The sequence below is a fragment of the Hypanus sabinus genome, chromosome 18 (genome assembly GCF_030144855.1).
Source record: "Hypanus sabinus isolate sHypSab1 chromosome 18, sHypSab1.hap1, whole genome shotgun sequence".
NCBI classification, from domain to species: Eukaryota; Metazoa; Chordata; class Chondrichthyes; order Myliobatiformes; family Dasyatidae; genus Hypanus; species Hypanus sabinus.
This window is the reverse complement of record NC_082723.1, coordinates 41,402,940-41,429,839: the sequence shown is the minus strand read 5'-3', so window position 1 is coordinate 41,429,839 and position 26,900 is coordinate 41,402,940. Positions and strand designations below refer to the sequence as shown.

Sequence of the window (26,900 nt, the reverse complement as noted above, 5' to 3'; positions counted from 1 at the left end):
GACTGACTCCTAAATGCAAAAAAAACATATATAGTCTAAGACCCTGAACAAAAATGTTCAACCATCAATAGTATAGTAACACCCCAGCCTTGCTCAACAACACTACAGTGCTTTTGCGCCTCTCACCTGGTGTGCAGCAGTAGGTAAGCCCAAGGCTTAAGGCCTACTTCTCACTACAACTGAGGCTACACAGCTCCATGTTGACTGTCCCTCTACCTGACAGGGGTAACAGGCCTGCAGCAACTTACATTACATGCCTGATGTCACATCAGGTCCCCTTAAATAATCGCAAGGTGCAACATTCGGTTAGTTTACATTCAAAAAGAAGCTTTAAAATGGGACAGACGTCAATTGAATGCAGCTGGCAATTCTCTGTTGTGCAGCAATTAATGAAGGACATAAGCCTAGTAATTTCTAAAGGAGGAACATCTTCGGCACAACTTTGTGGGCCAAAGGACCTGTATTGTGCTGTAGGTTTTCTATGTTTCTTCAAGCCACAGAAGACTAGCTACATGGGAGAGGAAAAGGATTTAGATAAAGAGCTTGGGTATTGGAACCAACAGTAGTGGGATCTGAATATATTAAATTTGGATAGAGCTAGGATTACAATAAATAGTTTTTGTCAGTTTCAATAGAGTTGGACCAGCACTTTCTAAGCAAATATCTAACATGGTCACAGAGCTATCCAACATGGAAACACACTTTTCAGCCCAATTCGTCCGTGCCAACCAAGTTGTCTAACTGAGCTAGTTCAATTAGGCCCACAAAACCTTTTCCATATACCTGTCCAAATGTCTTTTAAAATGCAAAACCCTGGATTAATCTGAATTCAACTACATCTGGCTTCACAACATACTGTATGTCTTTGATAATAAGCCTGAGTCTGATACACTCTGGCCCATTTAACCAAGACCTCTTTTTGATCTTAGATTAGCTTCATTGTTCATGATCACAACTGTTAGACCTGTAGTTGTTATCCAGAGTTATAAATGTTGTGACAATCATTTCAATCATGTAAAATGATGAAATTTAAGGCTTATTATTATTAAATTTTTAATTAAAGGAATTTTATAGGTGACAGTCTAGTTAAAAGTTATTTATTTCAGTAGTTAGATCTAAAAATAAAATTACAATCTTAATGTGCATTAATTTATCCCTTCAGAACAATAGAATCATATACAAATGCAGTTTAAGTAATTTTTTTAATTTACCATACACTGATCTGAAGTTTCATCTCAAAAGCACTTGAAGGTAGTATAGCGCCAGCCACCCAGATTCATTTCCGCCACTGACCGTAAGGAGCTTTTATGTTTTCCCTGTGACCATATGCGTTTCCTCTGCGTGCTCCGGTTTCCTCCCATATTCCAAAGACATACAGCTTAATTGGTGCCCGTTGAGTCTGTACCACCCAGTCACAGTTGGTAACTGAGTGGAGCAGGCTCATTGGACTGGTAGAACTGTTACCATGCTGTTTCTCCAAGTAAAATAAAATTAACTCTTACCACTATTAACCACGTATATGGATAAAGTCAACTATCTTTGTACCCGATTTACAGTAAAACTTTACTGCAGATATTGAACTTTGTTAACATGATATTCCCTTATTTAAGTATGAATACATTTCTTTTTTGTGGCCATTATAACACTGTATCCCACCACAAGCCATAATATGCTTTGTACTGAAATAGAAGCATGATGGACAACATCAAGGGAGATTTCTTTTCCCATGTAAAAATCTTGAGCAAGTAAAATCAGAAAAAGATTAAAACTGATCAGGTATCTAGGATAGATGTTGACAAATAAGAAGTAATTCATAAGTTGGCTTATAACTTTATAAACAAATGCACTATTACATGTTAATAGGGACTGCATTAATGTCCTGAAATGCTGGTAAAAGTAAAATTAGCGCATGCCCTTTGCAGTCCTTCACTTTGGAAGAATGAGAAAGCAAATTATTATTTAAGTGGAATAAGGCCACAAAATGTTTTTAACACAAGGTTGTGTGTGGTCCTATTGCATGCAGCATAAAGAGTTGGCACGCAGGTGCAGCAAGTAAATAGGGAGGCCAGTGGAATGTTAGCCCTTGTTGAAAGGGATGTGGAGTGTAAAATAGAAAAGTTTAGAGGGCTCCAGTAAAATTGCACCATGAATACTGCATAGAGTTTTAATCTACATGTTTAAGGAAAGTCGTTCTTGTATTGGATCTAGTGCAGGGAAAATGCACTGGATGAAAAATGCACTAGGATGAAAAAATAGCAATATGAACACGGACCAAAGCTTCCTTGAGTTAGAAAAATGAGAGATGATCTTAATCACACTGTAAAGACAGTTATAAACAACGTTAGTAGTAGACTCAGTGTTATTTTAATGCCATTAAAGTATGATAAAATAATTCTATCCTGTAATATTGATTAACACTGTCAAAATTTAATTTAGCTATATGTGGAACATCTTATTGCAGATATTCCAAGAGAGGTCCAATAAAGAAAGTGTTGCAGATATTTAGAGAAATTTATTTTGTTACATATCCAGAGCTGCTCACAGAGCAGTATGATATGGCTATAGAAATCAGAAGTTCTCCACTCTCATCTTAGGTATAGTTGGTCAAATACCCCAAAACGTCATTAGCATTGGAAAAGTGGGCATTAATTATACCAGATTCATTTATACCAGTGCCCAAGAACGTGGTAGCCTTCCTCAGTGACTATTATCCAGTAGCACTTACACCCTCTGTGATGAAATGCTGATGAAACATACCAACTCCTGCCTAGATCTACCTACCGTCACAACAGATGCCATTTCATTGGTTCTTCACTTAACCCTGGAACACCTTGCCTGCAAATATGCATACATCAAGATATTTTTCATTTACTACAGCTCTGCATTCAACACCGTCATCCCCTCAAAGCTAATCAATAAGTTCTAAGACCTAGACCTCAATACCTCCTTCTGCAGTTGGATCCTTGATTTCCTCACTTACAGACCTCAGTGAGCTCAGATGGCAACAATATCTCCTCTGCAATCACTTATGACTGTGAGACTTAGCACAGTTCCAACCCATATTTAAGTTTGCTGACAAAACAACTGTTGACTGAATCAAAGGTGGTGATGAATCGGCATATAGGAGGGAGATTGAAAATCTGGTTGAATGGTGCCACAACAGCAATCTCTTATTCAATGTCAGCAAGACCAAGGAACTGATCATTGACTACAGGAGGAGGAAACCAGAGCCCATGAGCCAGTCCTCAATGGGCATCAGAGGTGGAGAGGGTCAGCAACTTTAAATTCCTCAGTGTTATCATTTCAGAGGATCTGTTCTGGGCACAGCACATGAGTACCATTACAAAGAAAGCACAGCAATGCCTCTAATTTCTTAGGTAAAGCCGTCCCCACTATTGAGCACATCTACAAGGAATAGTGTCACAGGAAAGAGGGATGCATCATCAAGGACCTCCACCATCCAGGTTATGCTCTCTTCTCACTACTGCCATCAGAAAGGAGGTTCAGGAACAGTTATTACTCTTCGACCATCAGGCTCTTGCACCAGAGGGGATAACTTAATTAAGCTTCATTCATCCCAACACTGAACTGCTGCCACAATTTATGGACTCACTTTCTAGGAGTCTTAAAACTCATGCTCTCAATGTTTATTTTTATTTTCTATTTGCATAGCTTGTTGCCTTTTGTATATTGGCTGTTTGTCTTGTGTGCTTTTTTGTTGACTCTATGGTGTTTCTTTGCATTTACTGTAAATGCCCACAAGAAAATTAATCTCGGGGCTGTATATATAGTGATATATATGTAATTTGATAGTAAATTTATTTTGACTTTGAACTTTCGATCTTTGAAGGAGCAAAATAACAATGTGATGAAGGACACTTCTTTGAATGCAGACTTGTCAACTGATTACTGATTATGGTCATTAGTCTTGAAATTCAAACTGAAACATTCTGTTTCCTTTAGACTGATGGTTAATATGTCCCCATAGCACAGCTCCTGCAAAAATAGAGTATAGTTTTTTCAGTTTTTTTTTGTTCATCTTCATATGTCTAAAAAGATGTCTTAGGCAGCTGGGGTCTGCAATTTTTGAGTTTCATTACTGATAATCAAAAATGTTCTTTGTGCAAAACTGAACTGGAATAGTAAGGTTGTCATTTTGGAAAATGACATCAGTAAGAATAGATTACTTACCAATAATGGTATGAATCCACGTCCTTACTTGATTCCATTATTTACACCAAAGATTGTAGAGACATTTTCATCAGCCGTGACTTTTGCTAAAGCACTGTTATAAATGGTAAGATATCTGCATTTTTCTTTTGACAGCATATCGTACATAATTAATGGAGAAGAACAAAATAATCTAAAATATTCTTATTATATTCCTAATTATTCAGCTGGGAAACCTCCCTTCAGCCAAAGCAAACATGGAGAAATGATTCCCCATTCCTATGACAAAAAAGCACTTCCTGACAGAGAAAATGGATTGATGCTTCAACTTAGTCCTTTTTGATGTTACAGCTCAAGATAGAAAAACAGTTGCAAGAAACGATTAAATATCTAAACTGTGGTTTAAACAACTAGTGCATTTTCTTTCTCAGTGTACAGCAAAGTGTGCAGAACGGATTGCTGTGACCAGAGAAGTGAGATGTTCAAATGAAGAATGGTTGTGTGATGAAAATACAAAGCCACCATCGCAGAAAGAATGTGTTGGACCCCCTTGTGATCGACAGTGGACTGTTTCAGATTGGGGCCCAGTAAGTCCAACTCCATAACAGGTTTGATCTGTAGATTATACTTTATATCCAGCAGAATTTTGACTTTTACCTTTGGCCTCCTTTTTTTCCTCTTGATACATAAGAGATATTTCCAACTGCAGAAATGAATAGTACAGATTGTAACAGGAGAAAAAATAACTATTCTAACCACTTAACCAGGAGTACTGATCAGTTTACACACAGTAAATACAAATAACTTTTTTTTGGAACTCCAGCTCATTGAATCCATCTAATATTCTGTTGGCAACAAAAATGTATTCCATTTATTTGAACCTTCAAGATGCTAGGCATTTCATCTATCAGTGATGACATAAGTAATAATCATTTTCATGTTGGCAACGATATTGCTATAAGGACATATACATTGCAATCCATAATCCATTGCTCTTGGGTTTCTTGACAGCTGAAAGTTTAGCTTGTGTTAACACAAGAGATTCTGCAAAAACTGAACCAACACGCACAAAATGTTGAAGGAACTCAGCAGGTCAGGCATCATCCATGGAGAGAAATGAACACTTGATATTTCAGGCCAAGACCTTTTATCAGGACTAGAAAGAAGTGGAGCAGAAGCCAGAATTAAGAAGGAGGGCCCGGAGCACAAGCTAGTGATATGTGACCAGTTAAGGAGGAGAGTAGGTGGGTGATGGAGGGGTATGAAAGGGAATGATGTGAGGAGTTGGAAGAGATAAAAGAACTGAAGAAGGAATCTGATAGAAGAGGACAGTAGACCAGGTGTGAAATGTTAAATTATTGAATAAATTATTTTAATGAAATGTTGAAATAGGTGCACATTAAAACAATCTATTTTAATCCTTAAATAAATTTACAATAGGCTTTCATTTCGAGTGATCCTTTTGCTTTCTTATAATTTTAGTGCAATAGTAATTTTTTCTGAACCATTAAGTTGCCATTTATATCTATTGTGAAGAATTGTAATGGATATCCAGATGAGATAAATATTGTCTTAGTAAAAGGTCTTTCACAATCTCTGTAAATGCCATAGTATTTTATATCCATTGAAGTACTTTTGAGTTTTAGTGACAATTCATAAAATAAACTAATTTGCACATTGCAAGCTCCCACAAACAGCAATATGATAATGACAAGAGCCTCTGATTTTGAAGGACACATTTTAATAAGAATGATGGATAGAATTCTCTCCTCCTCTTCAAAACAGTCCCATCTGTTCTTTCACATGCTCTTTTGAGGCAGAGAGGATCGTGTGAAGAGCAAGAGGATAAGGCATGAGAGAATAGGACCAATCTAGTGTGACTGGGGAAGCGTGTATGGAACCAGAGAAGATAGCAAAAGTACTTGGTGAATACTTCGCTTCAGTATTCAATATGGAAAAGGATCTTGGCAATTGTAGGGATGATTTGCAGCGGAATGAAAAGCTTGAGCATGAAGATATTAAGGAAGAGGATGTGCTGAAGCTTTTGGAAAGCATTAAGTTGGATAAGCCACCGGGACCAGACAGGATGTACCCCAGGCTACTGTGGGAAGTGAGGGAGGAGATTGCTGAGCTCTTGCGATGATCTTTGCATCATCAATGAGGACAGGAGAGGTTCCAGAGGGTTGTAGCGGATGTTGTTCCATTTTTCAAGAAAGAGAATAGAGATAGCCCAGGAAATTATAGACCAGTGAGTCTTACTCCAGTGGTTGGTAAGTTGATGGAGAAGGTCCTGAGAGGCAAGATTTATGAACATTTGGAAAGGCATAATATGATTAGGAATAGTCAGAATGGCTTTGTCAAAGGCAGGTCATGCCTTACGAGCCTGATTGAACTTTTTGAGGATGTGACTAAACACACTGATGAAGGTTGAGCCGTAGATGTAGTGTATATGGATTTCATCAAGGCTTTTGACAAGGCACCCCATGCAAGGCTTATTGAAGAAGTAAGGAGGCATGGAATCCAAGGGGACATTGCTTTGTGGATCCAGAACTGGCTTGCCCACAGAAGGCAAAGAGTGGTTGTGGATGGGTCATATTCCACATGGAGGTCGGTGACCAGTGGTGTGCCTCAGATCTGTTCTGGGACCCCGACTCTTCCCAATTTTTATAAATGACCTGGAGGGATGGTTTAGTAAATTTGCTGATGACACAAAGGTTGGGCGTGTTGAGGATTGTGTGGAGAGCTGTCAGAGGTTACAGCAGGACATTGATAGGATGCAAAACGGCTGAGAAGTGACAGATGGGGTTCAACCCGGGTAAGTGTGAGGTGGTTCATTTTGGTAGGTCAAATATGATCGGAGAATATAGCATTAATGGTAAGACTCTTGGCAGTGTGGAGGATCAGAGGGATCTTAGGATCCGAGTCCATAAGACACAAAGCTTACGCGGATTGACCCTGTGGTTAAGAAGGTGTACGGTTTACTGGCCTTTATCAATCGTGGGATTAAGTTTAAGAGCTGTGAGGTAATGTTGCAGCTATATAGGACCCTGGTCAGACCCCACTTGGAGTACTGTGCTCAATTCTGGTCGCCTCACTACAGAAAGGACATGGAAACCATAGAAAGTGTGCAGAGGAGATTTACAAGGATGTTTCCTGGATTGGGGAGCATGCCTTATGAAAATAGGTTGTGTGAACTCAGCCTTTTCTCCTTGGAGTGACAGAGGATGTGAGGTGACCTGATAGAAGTGTACAAGATAATGAGAGGCATTGATCATGTGGATAGTCAGAGGCTTTTTCCCGGGATTGAAATTGCTAGCACGAGAGGACATAGTTTTAAGGTGCTTGGAAGTAGGTACAGAGGAGATGTCAGGGGTAAGTTTTTTTACAGAGAGTGGTGAGTGCATGGAATGGGCTGCCGGAGGCGGAAACGATAGAGTCTTTTAAGAGACTCCTGGATAGGTACATGAAGCTTAGAAAAATAGAGGGCTATGGGTAAGCCGAGGTAGTTCTGGGGTAAGGACACGTTTGGCACATCTTTGTGTGCCAAAGGGCCTGTATTGTGCTGTAGGTTTTCTATGTTTAGTTCCTCATTTGAAATGAAGAAAATTAGTTAAGGGGAAATGTTGTGGATTATGAGAGGGAACAAAGACACCTTGTTTAGTATATTTTTTTCCCATTAAGTTAATTCCACTAAAATGTGGCAGATTTAACTTCTCTGGTTTTCAGATCTAAGAGATCTGAGGTACAGGTAGGGTGTTAAACATTTCCCCAACAATTATGGTTCTGGGGTTTTTGCTCTGAACTTCAGGTTATAAAATGATACTGTCTGGAAACAGCCCCTTCAGCACGTTAGATCTGTTCTCAATCATTCAGTTCTTATTGAATGGTGGAGCAGGCACATGAGGTCAAATAACTTATTCCTGCTTCTATTCCTTTCTTCTATCAGAACCTGTACTGATCCAGGTTGGGGTTAGCAATGGTGAGGCAATGGGTGTTTAGACTTTTATCAGCAGATTCTTTAAGTAATAGGAATCAACTGTGTGGGATCCCAGTCTAAAATGTTTGCTCCTGGAGAATCAAAGACAAAGTGGACAGATTTTGCTGGCAAGGTATCCAAAAAGGTAACAAAATGGTGGATGAAATCATTTGATGTAGAAGTTTTGCATAAAGGTGTTGATCAAACTTCTGTACCAACGTACAGTGTTGTAGGAACTCAGGCAGCATCTATGGACGGGAATAAACAGTTGATTTTTCGTTCTGAGACCCATTATCAGGGCACAGGATCCTTCATCTCATCCTCTCCATTTTTACTTTGGCAGTAATAATGAAGTGTTTTGGCTCAAATCATCGACTGTTTGTTCCCTCCATAAATGCTGCCTGACTTGCTGAGCTCCTCCAGCATTTTGTCTGTTGCTCAAGATTTACAGCATCTGCAGAATCTCTTGTGTTTATGATCAAACTTTTTGGATGGGCCAATTCTGTGGCCTAAATCATGTTCCGCTCTGTGGGACAACTACTCTGAGACACACAGCTCTGAAGTAAACACATTCAATTTTTTGGTTAGCCTAAAAAAACTGATCTTTAATTTGTGGCTTCAGTATCTGTTCCACCATGCTTTCAGTCCATTTGCCAATTTAACATCACTATGAAATTCTTTAGGATACTTTAATGTTAGCAATAGTATATAAATAGGCTATGATTTATTACCTATACTTACCTATGAAATTATAACAGTGCAGCTTGGCTTTCAAGTGCAAGTTTGAAGTCATACTAGGCATTTGAAGTCTGTATATTGATGTTGCTTTGATAATTTCTTTCCTGTGTATTCAGTGCTCTGGTCCTTGTGGGCAGGGAAGAATGATAAGGCATGTGTACTGCAGAAACACAGAAGGCAGAGTTATGCCTGAATCTCAGTGCAGCCCTCAGTTAAAACCACATGCAATACATCCCTGTGGAGCCAAAGAATGCTCTCCACATTGGCTGGCCCAGGATTGGGAACGGGTGAGTCAAAAAATAAAGTTTGCTTACTTTTTTATGTGTAAACTATCATTCTGTTTAATATGTTAATCAAGTCTCATATTTAAATTTCTATGATTTTCAATTTTTTTCAACTGTATATTCTCATGATAACAAGTTAATAGAATTACTGTATATGTTGGTATTGTTATTAGAAGGTTTGGTTGTGTACTGTTGTTGAATTTAGGAAATATAAATTGGGTGATTGAAGTTAAAACTGATTCTGAAATAGGTAGTTTTCATGCTAGAGATTCATTCACTTTAATTGCCGGGTTTCAATTCCAGACATAAGTCAAAATACATTAATTGCAGCATTGGTAAACAATTTCTTATCAATGATGTCCAAGCTAATAGGTGTATTTGAAAGGCTTAACAACAGCCGATGACCACCTTGGTTGCTGAGAATTCACTATTAACCTGAAGTTGAGGCACTGTTGCACTATTTGGGACTTAGAAATGTACTAGTACTTTATTTTGAGGTCATGCCAGGAACTGTGCTATAACCAGGTAATGGGGGCCAGTAGGTGGGTAGGGGAGGGGTATGAAAAGGAATGATACAAGAAGTTAAGAAGTGATAGGTAGAAGAGATAAAAGGGCTGAAGAAGGAGTCTAATAAGAGAGGACAATAGACCACATGTGAAATGTTAAATTATTAAATAAATTATTTTAATGAAACATTGTAATTTATGCATATTAAAACAATCTATTTTAATTATTAAATAAATTCACAATAGATTTTCTCTTCAAGTGATTCTTTTGCTTTCTTGTAGAGAGACATAATTTGAGTGCAACAGTAATATCTTCCTGAACCATTAACTTGCCATTTGCGTCTGTTGTGAAGAATTGTAATGGGTATTTAAATGCCATAGTAAAGGGTCTTTCACAACCTCTGTAAATGCTATCGTGCTTTATGTCCATTGAAGTACTTTTGAGATGTAGGAAGGATGTGGCTTTGCTGGAAAAGTTTCACCAAAATGTTGCTTGGATCGACAGACTTTAGATATAGGGAGATTGTGGTTGTTTTATTTTTCAGGAGTGAAAAATTTAAGTTTAAGGGAAACACGAGGGGGTATTTCTTTACTCAAAGAGTGATAGCTGTGTGGAATGAGCTTCCTGTAGAAGTAGTAGAGGCCAGTTCAGTTGTGTCATTTAAGGTAAAATTGGATAGGTATATGGACAGGAAAGGAGTGGAGGGTTATGGGCTGAGTGCGGGTAGGTGGGACTAGGTGAGATTAAGGGTTCGGCACGGACTAGGAGGGCCAAGATGGCCTGTTTCCGTGCTGTGATTGTTATATGGTTATTATATATGGAGTGAGGGAGGATGAGCAGGACCAGAAAAAAATATATAAAATTATTTGAGGTGTATAGTCAGAATCTTTTTACATAAGAATTAAAGAAATTGGAGCAGGAGAAAGCCATCAAGCCTTGCTCCACCATTCAATAAGGTAATGGCTGATATAGCCGTGGACTCAGCTCCACCTATTCCCCATAATCATTCATTCCCCTGCTGTGCAAAAATCTGCCTTAAGTATATTTATTGAGTTGGCCTCTATTGCTTCCCTTGGCAAAGAATTCTACAAATACACTCACAAACAAGAGAAAATCTGTAGATGCTGGAAATCCAAGCAACACACACAAAATGCTGGAGGAACTCAGCAGGCCAGGCAGCATCTATGGCAATGAGTATGTTCGATGTTTCAGCCGATACCCTTCGGCACAACTGGAGGAAAAAATGCTGAGGAGCAGATTTGAAGGTAGGGGGAGGGAGAGAGAAACATAAGGTGGTAGGAAGAACTGGGCAGCTGATGGCAAAAGAGACAGAAGACTGTGGAAAAAGAAAAGGGGGGTGGAGCATCAGGATTGGGAGACCATTTCACCAAGCACCTACCAGAAAAAGCGGGATCGCACAGTGGCCACCTATTTTAATTCCACTTCCCATAACCATTCCAATATGTCCAGCCATGGCCACCTCCACTGTCGTGATGATGCCACACTTAGGAATAACACCTTATATTCCTTTTGGGTAGCCTCCAGCCTGATGGCATGAACATCAATTTCTCAAACTTCCAGTAAGGCCCCCCCACTCCCCCCCTTTCATTCACCATTTCCCATCCTCTCCTTCCCTCTCACCTTATCTCCTTGCCTGCTCATCTCCTCACTCTGGTGCTTCTCCCCCCTTTTCTTTCTTCCATGGTCTTCTGTCTCTTTCACAAATCAACTTCCCAGCTCTTTACTTCATCTCTCCCCCTCCCGGTTTCACCTATCACCTTGTTTCTTTCTCCCCTCCTCCCACCTTTTAAATCAACTCAGCTTTTTTTTTCCTCCAGTCCTGCTGAAGGGTTTCGGCCCAAAACATCAACTGTACTTTTCCATAGATGCAGCCTGTCCTACTGAGTTCCTCCAGCATTTTGTGTATCTTGCTCAGATTTCCAGCAACTGCAAATATTCTCTTGTTTGTGATTGGATTACTTACAGGAATGCCTACCCTGAAGAAGTTTAAATCTTTCCTTCGGGAGTTCAGTGAAACCCTCTGTCGCTGCTCCCCCTCTGTGATCCCTGCTGCTCTCCATCTCTTTAACCATGTGCTTACCTAGACCCCCTACTACAGCCACGTATCCTTTCTGGGAACATGTGTTCTCCACCGGCTTGTACCACATAGTTTCCAGGTTCATTTTCAAGCTTCTTAATTTTGTCTCTTTGAGGACCCCAGGTACTCGAATTCTATTGACTGCCTCTCCCACCATGTTCTATGTGCCACGCTTTCCACCATGAGGAGGTACCTGGTGTCCCTATCCCAGTCACTTCCACAACTCTGGGATTCTCTTTCCACCACCTATAGTGGACCCTGCGCTACTTTATCATCTGCCGGATCCACACTTTCAGTTGCCAGTTCTTTGACTTTCTCATGTCCTGCAAGAATCAGAAGATCACCTATCTAGTAAGCACAGAACCTGCTGACTCCGATGCTGGCAGGTCCAGATGTCTCCAGACCATGATCCCTGCTGCTGACCTCAACGGCTGTAACGATCCAGAGCAGATTCTAAATCCAGACTCCGCCATCCAATGATCTCAGGCACCTTCAAAATGCCAAATGTGACTCTGACTCCACCTCTGACTCCAGCCTTGATCTCCAGGCAGGTCTTCACATGCTGCAGCTGGAACCCCCATCTCTCCTTTCCCCATCATCACTCTTCAATCCCATGTCTCTCAGATCCCACTGCCATTTTCTGAATCCTCTGAGACTCCATCTTCCTCTCACCCCATCATCCATGAATACCCCAAATCTCCCTTCTCTTCAGACACAACCAACCCTCTTCCCCCTTCCGATCCCAGCCCTCATCCATACCAGGTTTTCACCATCCTCTCTGAGGCAGAACGTTCCGTTCTCAGTAAGGCCCTCACCTTTGTCCCCCTGTGCCCACACTTAAGTGAGTTCTGCTCCTGCCACAACAGTGACCTCTTCTTCCACTGCCTCCGTCTCCGAGCCTATTTCTTTGGCAAAGGCTCTCCACCCTGCACCAATGACTCCTTCAACCCTCCTCCTCTTCCTGGACACCTCACCCTGGTCTTCTGCCTGCTCTGGACCTTTTCATTGCCAACTGCCGACAGAACATCAACCGCCTAGACTTCAACACTCCTCTCTCAAATTCCAACCTCACTCCTTCCGAACACTCGGCTCTCCACTCCCTCCACACGAACCTTATAACCTCACCATCATACCCACAGATAAGGGAGATACTAGTATACTGACTTCTACCTTGCTGAGGCCCAGCACCAACTCTAACACCTACTCTTACTTACCCCTCAAACAGGACCCCACTAAGGAACACCAAGCCATTGTCTCCCACATCATCACAAACCTTATTGATTCTGGAGATCTCCCTCCAGCGCCACCAACCTCATAGTTCCCACATCTTGCACCTCCGGTTTCTACCTCCTACCCAAGATCCGCAAACCTGCTTGTCCAAGTAGACACATTGTTTCAGCTAGTTCCTGTCCCATTGAATTCATATCTGCATACTTTGACACTGTTTTATCCTCTCCTGTTCAGTCCCTTCCTATCTAAAACCATGACACTTCACATGCTCCGGATCTGTCTGGATCTTTTTAATGATATCAGGTTCCTTGGCCCCCATCATCTTATTTTTACTATGGTTGTCCAGTCCCTGTACACTCCATCCCCCACCAGGAAGGCCTCGGAGCTCTCCATTTCTTTTCTGAACACCAGACCTAAGTAGTTCCCCTCCACCACCACTCTTCCCCTTGGCTTGTCCTTACACCAAATAATTCTCCTTTGGCTCCTCCCACTTCCTTCAAACAAATGACGTAGCCATGGGCACTTGCATGAGTCCCAACTATGTCTGGCTGTTTGTCAGCTGTGTGGAACAGTCTATGTTCCAAGCCTACACTGGTGACCATCCACACTACGCTATACTGACGACTGCATTGGTGCTGCTTCCTGCGCCCATGCTGAACTCATCAACTCTTTGTCTCCAACTTCCATCCTGCCCTCAAATTTACATGGTCCATTCCTGACACCACCCTCCCCTTTCTCGATCTCACTGTCTATGTCTCCAGAGAAAGCTTATTCACTGAAGTCCAGAATAAACCCATGGATTCTCACGGCTACCTGGACTATACCTCTTCCCACCTTGTTACTTGTAAAAATGCCATCCCCTTCTCTCATTTCCTGTCTGTGCTGCATCTGCTCTCAGAATGAGGCTTTTCATTACAGAATGAAGGGGATGTTCTCCATTTTCAAAGAAAGGGACCTCCCTCCCTCCACCATCAATGCTGCCCTTAACCGCATCTCTTCCATTTCACGTACGTCTGCTCTCACCCCATCCTCATGCACCTTACCAGGGATAGGGTTCCTCTTGTCCTCACCTACCACCCCACCAGCCTCTGCCCATGAAAGAGTGCAGACCTAATATAAGTAAACAGAATTGGTATAATAGGGGGATAAAGGTCAGGTTGAACATAGAGGTCCCATTTCAGCACAGTACAACTGATTCTTTAGCTTACTTGAACTGTGCTAGAAATCACAATCAAAATAATAAATTGATGGTTCTTTTTGGTGTCCTTGTTGAAGATTTCCTGAGCTGGAGTCATTCTGGAAAATTGTTGAAGTAATTATATGATCATCGCACAGATCTTATTCCTGAAATGTCAGGCTTTGGGGTTTTAACTGTCATTCATTCTTCGGGGCACTCCTCTGTTTTCATGGATGCCTACAAAGATAAAGAATTTCAGGATATATATTGTATACATTACTCTGATGTTAAATATATCTATTGAAACCTATTGAGATTTCAATCTGATCTTCTTCCAACAGTGTAATACAACATGTGGCCGAGGGACAAAAAAGAGAGTTGTTTTGTGCGTGGGAATTGTGAATGGAAAAGTTACAACTTTCAATCCTGAGGAATGTGATCCAGCTCAGAAGTTAGTTGAAGAAACAACGTGCTTTGAGCGGCCATGTTTCAAATGGTTTACAACTTCATGGTCTGAGGTAATCAGTGTAAACTTTAAATCCAAATCAAGTCAAAGCATTTCAGCAACATTTTAACAGGAAGCACCTTCCAGAAACTATATATTTATAAAATATTTAAAGCAAACTTTTACTTTTATGACAAATTCTCAAGTTAAAATATTGTTGTTTTCATGATAAAGACTGTAAAACATAGGAGTAGAATTAGGTCATTTGGCCCATTGACTCTGCTCTGCATGGTTGATCTTTCTTTCCAAGCCTCACTCCCCAGCCTTCTCCCTCCAACCTTTGACACTGTGTCCAATCAAGAACCTATTAAGCTCCGCCTTAAATACACCCAATGACCTGGCCTCCACAGCTGCCTGTGGTAACAAATTCCACAAATTCACCAGCCTCTGGCTAAAGAAATTTCTCCACATCTCTGTTTTAAATGGATTCCCCTCTGACCTGAGGCTCTGCCCTCTTGTCCTAGACTCCCCCACAATGGGAAACATCCTTTCTACATCTACTCTGTCTAGGCCTTTCAACATTCGAAAGGTTTCAATGAGATCCCCCTCATCCTTCTAAATTCCAGCGAGTACAGACCCAGAACTATCAAACCTTCTTTCTATGATAACCCTTTCATTCCCAGAATCATCCTTTCTAAGATGAGCAGCCCAGAACTGTCTCAATACTCAAGGTGAGGCCTCACCAGTGCCTTAAAAAGCCTCAGCATCGCATCCCTGCTCTTGTATTCTAGACCTCTTGAAATGAATGCTACATTACATTTGCCTTCCTCAGCACTGACTCTACCTGCAAGTTAACATTTAGGGTGTTCTGCACACCCTTTGCATCTCAGATTTTTGCATTTTCTCCTCATTTAAAAAATAGTCTGTACATTTACTATTTCTAACAAAGTGCATGACTATGCATTTCCCAACATTGTATTTCATTTGCCATTTTCATGCACATTCTCCTAATCTGTCTTAAGTCCTTCTGCAGTCTACCCATTTCCTCAACATTATCTGCCCCTCCAATCTTCGTATCATTTGCAAATTTGGCAACAAGTCATCTACTCCATCATCTAAATCATTGATGTACAGCATAAAAAGAAGTGGTCCCAACACCAACCCCTGCGGAACACACTAGTCACTGGCAGCTAACCAGAAAAGGATCCTTTTATTCCCACTCGCTGCCTCCTACCAATCAGCCAATGCTCTAACCATATTAGTAACTTTCCTGTAACACCATGTGCTCTTAACTTGGTAAGCAGTCTCATGTGTGGCACCTGTCAAAGTCCTTCTGAAAGTCCAAATATACAACGTTCACGACACTCCCTTTATCTATCCTACATGTAATCTCTTCAAACAATTCCAACAGGTTTGTGATTCAAGATTTTCCTTTAAGGAAACCATGCTGACTTTGTCCTATGTCACGAAGTACTCCATAATCTCATCCTTAACAATTGACTCCCAACATCTTCCCAACTGCTGATGTCAGGCTAACTGGTCTACAATTTCCTTTCTATTTCCTTCCTCTTTCTTGAAGAGTGGAGTGATATTTGCAATTTTCCAGTCCTCTGGCACCATGCCAGAGACCAGTGATTTTTGAAAGATCATTACTAATGCCTCCACAATCTCTACTGCTACCTCTCTCAGAACTCTAGGGTGCAGTTCATCTGGCCCAGGTGACTTGTGTACCCTGAGGTCTTTCAGCTTTTTGAGCACCCCCCTTGTAATAGTAACTGCACTCACTTATCTTCCCTCATACCCTTCAACAGCTGGCATACTGTTAGTGTCTTCCACAGTGAAGACAGATGCTAAATACTAATTTAGTTCATCTGCCATCTTGTGTTCCCCACCCCCCACCCCCGTTATTACTTCTTCTGCCTAATTTTCTAGCAGTCCTACAACCATTCTTAACTCTTTTATTTACAGTGGGATACAAAAGTTTGGGCACCCCTGGTCAAAATTTCTGTTACTGTGAATAGCTAAGCGAGTAAAAGATGACCTGGTTTCCAAAAGGCATAAAGTTAAAGATGACACATTTCTTTAATATTTTTAGCAAGATTATTATTGTATTTCCATCTTTTACATTTTCAAAATAATGAAAAATGAGAAGGGCCCAAAGCAAAAGTTTGGGCACCCTGCCTAGTCAGTACTTAGGAACACCCCTTTGGGCAAGTATCACAGCTTGTGAATGCTTTCTGTAGCCAGCTAAGAGTCTTTCAATTCTTGTTTGGGGAATTTTGCCCATTCTTCCTTGCAAAATGCTTCTAGTTCTATGAGATTCTTGGGCCGTCTTGCATGCACTGCATCTTTTGAGATCTATCCACAGATTTTCGATGATGTTTAGGTTGGGGGACTGTGAGGGCCATGGCAAAACCTTCAGTTTGCGCCTCTTGAGGTAGTCTATTGTGGATTTTGAGGTGTGTTTAGGATCATTATCCTGTTGTAGAAGCCATCATCTTTTCATCTTCAGCTTTTTTACAGACAGTGTGATGTTTGCTTCCAGAATTTGGTGGTATTTAATTGAATTTGTTCTTCCCTGTACCAGTGAAATGTTCCCTGTACCACTGGCTGCAAAACAAGCCCAAAGCATGATTGATCCACTCCCGTGATTAACAGTTGGAGAGGTGTTCTTTTCATGAAATTCTGCACCCTTTTTTCTCCAAATATACCTTTGCTCATTGTGGCCAAAAAGTTCTATTTTAACTTCATCAGTCCACAGGACTTGTTTCCAAAATGCATCAGGCTTGTTTAGATGTTCCTTTGCAAACTTCTGATGCTGAATTTTGTAATAAGGACGCAGGAAAGGTTTTCTTCTGATGACTCTTCCATGAAGGTCATATTTGTGCAGGCGTCACTGCACAGTAGAACTGTGCACCACCACTCCAGAGTCTGCTAAACCTTCCTGAAGGTCTTTTGCAGTCAAACAGGGGTTTTGATTTGCCTTTCTAGCAATCCTATGAGCAGTTCTCTCGGAAAGTTTTCTTGGTCTTCCAGACCTCAACTTGACCTCCACCATTCCTGTTAACTGCTATTACATTACGAACTGAGGAAACAGCTACCTGAAAACGCTTTGCTATCTTCTAATAGCCTTCTGCTTTGTGAACATCATTTATTTTAATTTTCAGAGTGCTAGGCAGCTGCTTAGAGGAGCCCATGGCTGCTGATTGTTGGGACAAGGTTTGAGGAGTCAGGGTATTTATAAAGCTTTGAAATTTGCATCACCTGGCATTTCCTACGATGACTGTGAATAAGCCATATCCCTAACAAGCTAATTAAGGTCTGAGATCTTGGTAAAAGTTATCTGAGAGCTCAAATCTCATGGGGTGCCCAGACTTTTGCATGGTGCTCCCTTCCTTTTTTTCACTCTAAAATTGTACAAAACAAAAATAATACACTAATCTTGCTTAAAATGTTGAAAAGAATGTTTCATCTTTAACTTTATGACTTTTGGAGATCATTTCATCTTCTACTCATTTAACTATTCACAGTAACAGAAATTTTGATCAGGGTGCCCAAACTTTTGCATGTCACTGTATATTATCTTTTATGATAATATTGTTCTCTTGCCCCATGGATAACACTGCCTGATGATTTGTTGAAGTGATCATGCTTTGTTTGAGCATATATGTACTCAGATAATTCATTCATTAGGACTTCACAGATGAGCCTGATCTGCCTTAATTAACGTTGGATAGTGACCAGAGACTGTTTATGGGTTTTCCCTCCTTAGGCCAAGATAATTTGAATGCTTCTGTCATTCAATCTGGAGTCAACTAAGCAGCACAAACACCAAAGGCAGAATGCTATACAATATGATCAGTGCAGTTTTAGTCAGCCTTTGAAACAGACTGGCCCTGGGAAATTATGATTCTAGGTTGGGAATCCTGTTGAACTTTTCTGTTTTCTTTGGAGTTGCACTGAAATGGTTGCTAATTGAAGCAAGTTAATTGAAGTTGCAAAGCAAGCAGAAAAGCTAGATTTAAGGATGTCCATGTTCAAAAAGAAATTAAGAAGTTTTAAGAAATTCTAAAAAATAATTTATTTTCTATAAAATGAGAGAATTTTGATGAGCAAGTACACCTTCTAAATTATTCACATTAAATGTTACTTATTTACATATAACAATGCAAAGAAAACTATTCACGGCACTATGTCCATGCTGGTTCCCAGTAAAGTAATCTCTTCAGTTCGTCCTTCAATTCTTATTGCTCTTGCATACCCATCAACATTTCTTTTGCTCCTTTACTGGCAAACTAACCAACAGCATAGTTTGAGAATGTGGGAGGAAACTGAAGCAGAATGCAGGAAACCATCACTTTCATAGGGAAAAAGTGTAAAAGTCAGAAATAGCATCAAAGAACATTATCCCTGACATTGATGTGTTTTTAACACACCATTCAAATAGCTCACGCGTGGTAGTATTTCTACTCTTATTATCTTATATTTTCCTTAAATATGATTTAACCAAACTTGAAAGCAGTTTCAAAACTTTCAGCCTTTGAAATAAAGATAATGACAGTAAAGATAACCAGAAGTCATGATACATGTTGGTACCAACAACATAGGCAGGAAGAAGGATGAGGTCCTGAAGTGTGAGTTTCGGGAACTAGGCAGAAGGCTGAAGAACAGGACCTCAAGGGTGATGTTCTCAGGATTGCTGCCGGTGTTACATGATAGTGATGGTAAGAATTGGAGGAGATGGCAGTTGAATGCGTGGCTGAGGAATTGGTGCAGGGGGCAGGGTTTTATATTTTTGGATCATTGGGATCTCTTCCGGGGAACGTGGAACCTGTGCAGATTGGATGAGTTGCACCTGACCTCGAGGGGGATCTGCTAGCATGGTTCAGGAGGGTTTAAACTAATTTGCGAGGGGGATGGGACCCAGAGCAATAGAGCAGTGAAAGAAGTGCATGGAGTAAAGCCAGATCTAACATGTAGAGAGGCTTTGAGGAAAGAGAAGCAGATTAAAGGGTGTAAAGGTAGTAAGGTAGAAGGGCTAAAGTGCGTGTACTTCAATGCAAGAAGCATCAGGAACAAAGGTGATGAACTGAGAGCTTAGATACATACATGGAATTGTGATGTAGTGGCCATTACAGAGACTTGGCAGGCACCAGGGCAGGAATGGATTCTCAATATTCCTGGATTTCAGTGCTTTAAAAGGGATAGAGAGGGGGGGAAAGGGGAGGAGGGGTGGCATTACTGGTCAGGGATACTATTACAACTACAGAAAAGGTGGGTAATGTAGCAGGATCCTCTTTTGAGTCAGTATGGGTAGAAGTCAAGAACAGGAAGGGAGCAGTTACTCTATTGGGGGTATTCTATAGGCCCCCTGCTAGCAGCAGAGATACCAAGGAGCAGATTGGGAGGCAGATTTTGGAAAGGTGCAAAAATAACAGGGTTGTTATCATGGGTGACTTTAACTTCCCTAATATTGATTGGCACCTGATTAGTTCCAAGGGTTTGGACCGGGTAGAGTTTGTTAAATGTTTCCAGGACGGATTTCTGTCACAGTATGTTGACAGGCCAATTAGGGGGAATGCCATACTAGATCTAGTATTAGGTAACGAACCGGGTCAGGTCACAGATCTCTCAGTGGGTGAGCATCTGGGGGACAGTGACCACCGCTCCCTGGCCTTTAGCATTATCATGGAAAAGGATAGAATCAGAGAGGACAGGAAAATTTTTAATTGGGGAAGGGCAAATTATGAGGCTATAAGGCTAGAACTTGCGGGTGTGAACTGGGATGATGTTTTTGCAGAGAAATGTACTATGAACATGTGGTCGTTGTTTAAGGATCTCTTGCAGGGTGTTAGGGATAAATTTGTCCTGGTGAGAAAGATAAAGAATGGTAGGGTGACGGAACCATGGGTGACAAGTGAGGTGGAAAATCTAGTCAGGTGGAAGAAGGCAGCATACATGAGGTTTAGGAAGCAAGGATTAGATGGGTCTATTGAGGAATATAGGGTAGCAAGAAAGGGGCTGAGAGGAGCAAGAAGGGGGCATGAGAAGGCCTTGGCGAGTAGGGTAAAGGAAAACCCCAAGGCATTCTTCAGCGAGGTCCTCAATGAATACTTCTCTTATGTATTCACCGTGAAAGGGAACTAGATGACGATAAGGACAATATGAGTGAAGTTGATGTTCTGCAGCATGTTGATATTAAGGGAGAGGAGGTGTTGGAGTTGTTAAAATACATTAGGACGGATAAGTTCCCGGAGCCTGACAGAATATTCCCCAGGCTGCTCCATGAGGTGAGGGAAGAGATTGCTGAGCCTCTGGCTAGGATCTTTATGTCCTCATTGTCCACAGGAATGGTACCAGTCGATTGGTGGGAGGCAAATGTTGTCCCCTTGTTCAAAAAAGGTAGTAGAGATAGTCCGGATAATTATAAACCAGTGAGCCTTACACCTGTGGTGGGAAAGCTGTTGGAAAAGATTCTTAGAGATAGGATCTGTGGGCATTTAGAGAATCATGGACTGATCAGGGACAGTCAGCATGGCTTTGTGAAGGGCAGATCCTGTTTAACAAGCCTGATAGAGTTCTTTGAGGTGGTGACCAGGCATATAGATGAGGGTAGTGCAGTGGATGTGATCTACATGGATTTTAGTAAGGCATTTGACAAGGTTTCACATGGTAGGCTTATTCAGAAAGTCAGAAGGCATGGGATCCAGGGAAGTCTGGCCAGGTGGATTCAGAATTGGGTTGCCTGCAGAAGGCAGAGGGTCATGGTGGAGGGAGTACATTCAGATTGGAGGGTTGTGACTAGTGGTATCCCACAAGGATCTGTTCTGGGACTTCTACTTTTCGTGATTTTTATTAACAGCCTGAATGTGGGGATAGAAGGGTGGGTTGGCAAGTTTTCAGATGACACAAAGGTTGGTGGTGTTGTAGATAGTGTAGAGGATTGTCAAAGATTGCAGAGAGACATTGATAGGATGCAGAAGTGGGCTGAGAAGTGGCAGATGGAGTTCAACCCGGAGAAGTGTGAGGTGGTACACTTTGGAAGGACAAACTCCAAGACAGAGTACAAAGTAATTGGCAGGATACTTGGTAGTGTGGAGGAGCAGAGGGATCTGGGGGTACATGTCCACAGATCCCTGAAAGTTGCCTCACAGGTAGATAGGGTAGTTAAGAAAGCTTATAGTGTGTTAACTTTCATAAGTCGAGGGATAGAGTTTAAGAAACACGATGTAATGATGCAGCTCTATAAAACTCTGGTTAGGCCACACTTGGAGTACTGTGTCCATTTCTGGTCGCCTCACTATAGGAAGGATGTGGAAGCATTGGAAAGGGTACAAAGGAGATTTACCAGGATGCTGCCTAGTTTAGAGAGTATGGATTATGATCAGAGATTAAGGGAGCTAGAGCTTTACTCTTTGGAGAGAAGGAGGATGAGAGGAGACATGATAAAAGTATACAAGATATTAAGAGGAATAGATAGAGTGGCTAGCCAGTGCCTCTTTCTCAGGGCACCACTGCTCAGTACAAGAGGACATGGCTTTAAGGTAAGGGGATGGAAGTTCAAGGGGGATATTAGAGGAAGGTTTTTTACTCAGAGAGTGGTTGGTGCGTGGAAGGCACTGCCTGGGTCAGTGGTGGAGGCAGATTCACTAGTGAAGTTTAAGAGAACACTAGACAGGTATATAGAGGAATTTAAGGTGGGGGGGTTATATGGGAGGCAGGGTTTGAAGGTTGGCACAACATTGTGGGCCAAAGGGCCTGTAATGTGCTGTACTGTTCTATGTTCTATAATTCCAGGATGACATAAATATTTATGTAAAGAAGTGCTTCCTAATTTTATATGTCTATTGCTGAGCTCTAATCATGTGATTGTAGCCTTTGTTCTGGATTTCTCGCCTTTACCAAATGACTTTTTATTATTTTAAAACATCAGTTGGATTACCTGTAGACTATTTAACCTCAAGGAAAAATTCTTTAAACTCAAGGGAATAAAAGATAAGTTCCTCACAGTTTATCTTAACTCCAAGAATTCCATTGAATTTAGACTGTGCCCTGTCCAATACTGGTATATCCTTATTGATGTGCAGTATCCAAAACTGATTGCATCTAAAGCACAACTTTCCCTCAACGTACCTTTCAGTTATTCTGTTCCTAACTTCTAGCTTTTTGTGATTTTTGTAGTAGGACCCTTTTAGCTCCCATATCCTAGTATCAGATCATTAAAAGCATTTTTTATCACCCTTCAACCCAAGGTTAATTATCTCAAACTTTCTGCATTGAACTCCACTGACCTGTGTATTGCCCGCTCATTTCTTCTATCTCTTTGTTACTTCTTGCTCACATTTATATAATTAATCTAGCCTGCATGTTAAAAGTTGGTAATACAGTCTTCACAGCCAAGGTCAATTACAGGTATCTGGGGTATGTCCCTTGTTACATTCCCTCTTGGAGTGCATTCTGGTTATCCTTCCTCTTGTGTATTTTTGGTGTACTAAAACTTGTTTCACTTGTGCTAACAACAAATAACAACAGGAAATTGTACCAAATGACTTTTGGCTAGAAGTCTGCCATTTGGAAATATCCTAAAAAAATTTTTTGAGTCCATGTGACCTTGAGCAGAGTGATTACAGATCTTTCTGCATAATTTACTGACCTCAGTGATGACAGGATTAGAAAACTAATTTGGAAATGCATTTTTATCAGGGATGTTTATGTAGGATATCCTACCAATGAAGTAGTACTGTTCACTAAGCAACACACACAAAATGCTGGAGGAACTCAGCAGGCCAGGCAGTCCTGCTGAACAGTCTTGGCCTGAAACGTCAATTATACACTTTTCCATAGATGTTGTCTGGCTTGCTGAGTTCCTCCAGCATTTAGTGTGTTTTGCTTGGATTTCCAGCATCTGCAGATTATTTCTTCTTTGTGACTCTTCACTAAGCTTGTCTTTATATTGAGAAACAATGCTAATGACCCCTCTAGTAATGGAGGTCTGCCATTAGTGTCACTACCAAGATACCCGTGAAATGTGCATCTCAGCAGCTAACTGATAGAGAAATGCTCTGTTTACATGCTCTACAGAATTCTGAGCAGCCTGCAGTGAGTTCTGATGTTGCCAAACTGGGTCTCTAGATGTCTGATGAACATCTATGAAGAAAGTAAGGAAGGCAACAACAAAGTGCTTTTAATTTCACTGAAATTATTCCACAATGGTTGTAGTAAGGAACTTTTAAGATCTTTTTACATTAGTGTGAACATTACATGAATAATCACATCATTTCACACGCCTAATGGAATAAAAGGTTAGGTGTGCTAACTTGGAAGTACACAGAAATTATGTTCCAATTTCATATTGGTGAGATTTTTCCCAGAAATGTTCACTACACAATCTAGAATCACTTGAATTTTGCATGAGTATTACTTGAAAAGGCACATGATGCTTAACGTTTTAATTTCTGCATTCCATCTACAAATTACGAAGACATCTGAACATTACTTTTAGTTAATTGCAATCTTTGACATCTTTGTAATAGTCCCTTGTACTAACTTTGTCAAGTGCTACTGGAAATCTGTATGACCCTGTTTCATGATATTCAGCTAGCTTTAATCAGAGATAACTAAATCTATGGTGAAACATTGCTCAATCTATACCTGTTTGATAACTCAGTTAATATCTTTAATGTTACATCACAGCAGTTTTTGTTTACCAATAGTAAACTGATAGAAATTGATATTTTCTTCCTCTTTTAAGCTAATGAAGTTGGCACTTGAAGTTTTCCAGTCTGAAGGAACAATTTTTCAGCACATTTTCCCACTGGTCCCTTTAATACCTTAGAATGGAAGTTATTTGGTCCTGAACATCTAAACTGTTTTTAGTCCTCTTTTTATAACTTTTACTTTTCTTAGTTTACTAATATTTCAACACCCTCCATCTGTTTCAGCTCCTTACTACTCTGATTTGTAAATTCTTCTAGCATTCCCGTCACGAGCAGCTGAAAAGTTATCATTGGGTTTTGAAGACTAATTTTATTGAAACATTTAATATTCTGAGATAGGTAACTCTCTCTTTTGTCACTCTATATTCTGTCTCTACTAATGGACTTAGAAGATTAGGGAGATCTTTTAAAACTGAGGTAAATAGGAACTTATAGAAGGTGGTTAATTTCTGGAATTTTGTTTTCAAGAGGTCTGTGGCTAAATCATTGAGGGTATTTATAGAGAAAGTAGGATATTTCTGATAGATCAGGGAATGGAAAGCTCTGGGAAACTGACACAGAAGAGTTGAGGTATGAGCTATGCTCATATTGAATGCCGAGGCAGCCTTGAGGGGCCTGGTTGTCTTTTCTTTCTCCTTCTCCTGCTTTCTTATATTCTTGTGTTCTGTCACTACTTTCAAGAGATCTGTAGGCTATTTCCCCACCAGGATCTTGAATCCTTTATATTGATTGGTTCAGCCTTTTGTCAAAATTAGTTATTCACTACGTTTCTTAATTTTCATGTTCTTAATTACTTTCTAAATAATGTACATGCATAGGTATCTAAAATATGACATGCTTTGCTCATAGATTTCTTGTTGCTGCAATCGTTTATTTAACACTTTTAACTATTTGTCACTTTTCTACAGTGCACTAAAACTTGCGGTGTTGGAATTAGAATGCGTGATGTAAAATGTTATCAGGGAAAAGAAATTGTCCGAGGATGTGATCCTCTTTTGAAACCAGTTGCACAACAAAGCTGTGATCTCCAGCCCTGTCCTACCCAACCCCCAGGTAATAGTGCATACAGTAAATTCTATTGTGCTGTGCTTTTGACACATTTAACAACTAATTTGTATTGTATATTTACATTTGAAACCTGACTTCAAAGTCGAAAACAAGCATACGTGAGTATTGTTTGTGTATTTTAGCTCAGTGACTGAAATTGAAGTGACTGATTCTGGAGAGGAGGTCACACAGGTTAAACAATTTCTTAGTTGTCCTGTAGATTAAATCCATTACAGTAGGGAGCCCATTGGAGGTAAGATGCTGTGGTGAACTACATATACCCGTCCGGACACGCCCCCCCCCCCCCCCCCCCGCTGACTGCTCCTGTGGCTCCTCCCACAGACCCCGATATAAAGGCGATGGGGCCTGAGCCCTGGCTCTCAGTCTTCAGGATGTAGCATGGTGGTCAATTGCTGCTTGTTCTTTCTTCCAGTCAATAAAAGCCGATATCTCGCCTCACGTCTCAGAGAGTTATTGATGGTGCATCAGATGCACCATTGCAAATTGGGAAAAGTTGGGGGATAGAACTACTGGGGACATGTTAATTAGGTTCATCATGCCCCCAAATGTGCCAATGTTATGCAGCATTCCCTCAGTACCAGGCCAAGATATGGGCTGCTGATAGCAATAGCATCAGATCAACAAGCTCATTGCAGTGCTCATGTCCACACTATAGCCATGTATTTATCCACATGCTCACTTGTACTTTCAACACAATGGGTGTCAGCAACTTGTCCAGTCCATAGCACTGTAGAGAAACATTCTCCTGACCTCTTTACACTCGAAGAATATTTATAATAATTACCTCAAACTAGACTCATACTCGCACACCAACTGAATTTGGGAACATACATTGGTGTGGCAGTCTGCTTTTTAATTCTCATTCCTACATAATCGTCTTATTCACAATGTAGCTTCATGACAGTAACTTTCATTATCTACAGACCTTTATTGTATAATAATGCAAAATGCTTGTCTTAATTTATTCTCAAGTTGTCTGCAATACCAGAAAGTCATTTAAATTGTACATCCTTAATTTCTGAAGCTGATGGCAGATTATGCCTACAGTTCCTGAGTTTTAAAATGGTTCTACAGGGATGTCATGTAAACTGGGATTAACCCGTAGCACAGGAGATTCTGAAGATGTTAGAAATCCAGAGCAACACACGCAAAATACTGAAAGAAGTCAGCAGGTCTGGCAGCATTTATGGAGAGGAATAAACAGTCAACGTTCCTTCAGCATTTTGTATATTTTGCTCGAAAATAACCCGATAGATCAAGCTATAATGAATCTTGTTTTAGTCACATTGCTATGTCTCTTGGAAGGGAATTTGAAGATAATGGTTCTCTTGTGCTGCTTAAAATGCTTAGGCTTGGGGGAGAGTGGTGTCATCAAAATAACCTTGAGTTGTTGTGTTGTTGCGTGCCACCAAAAATATGACTAGACCATCTTTAGTGATCTTGTTGTTTCCTGTGTTATTTCTGTTCAGTATTGTGAATCCATCAGCATCT

General features: G+C 40.7%; 1 protein-coding gene across 1 annotated transcript in view; it reads left to right on the top strand.

Moving 5' to 3' along the window:
* Positions 1 to 26,900, top strand: part of adamtsl2 (ADAMTS-like 2) — a 70,045-nt gene that overhangs the window by 41,149 nt on the left and 1,996 nt on the right. Inside the window, exons 15-18 of the mRNA XM_059943790.1 lie at positions 4,602 to 4,757; positions 9,001 to 9,171; positions 14,522 to 14,698; positions 25,250 to 25,394. Coding sequence (XP_059799773.1) covers positions 4,602 to 4,757; positions 9,001 to 9,171; positions 14,522 to 14,698; positions 25,250 to 25,394 — 649 coding nt within the window. The remainder of the gene's footprint in view (positions 1 to 4,601; positions 4,758 to 9,000; positions 9,172 to 14,521; positions 14,699 to 25,249; positions 25,395 to 26,900) is intronic.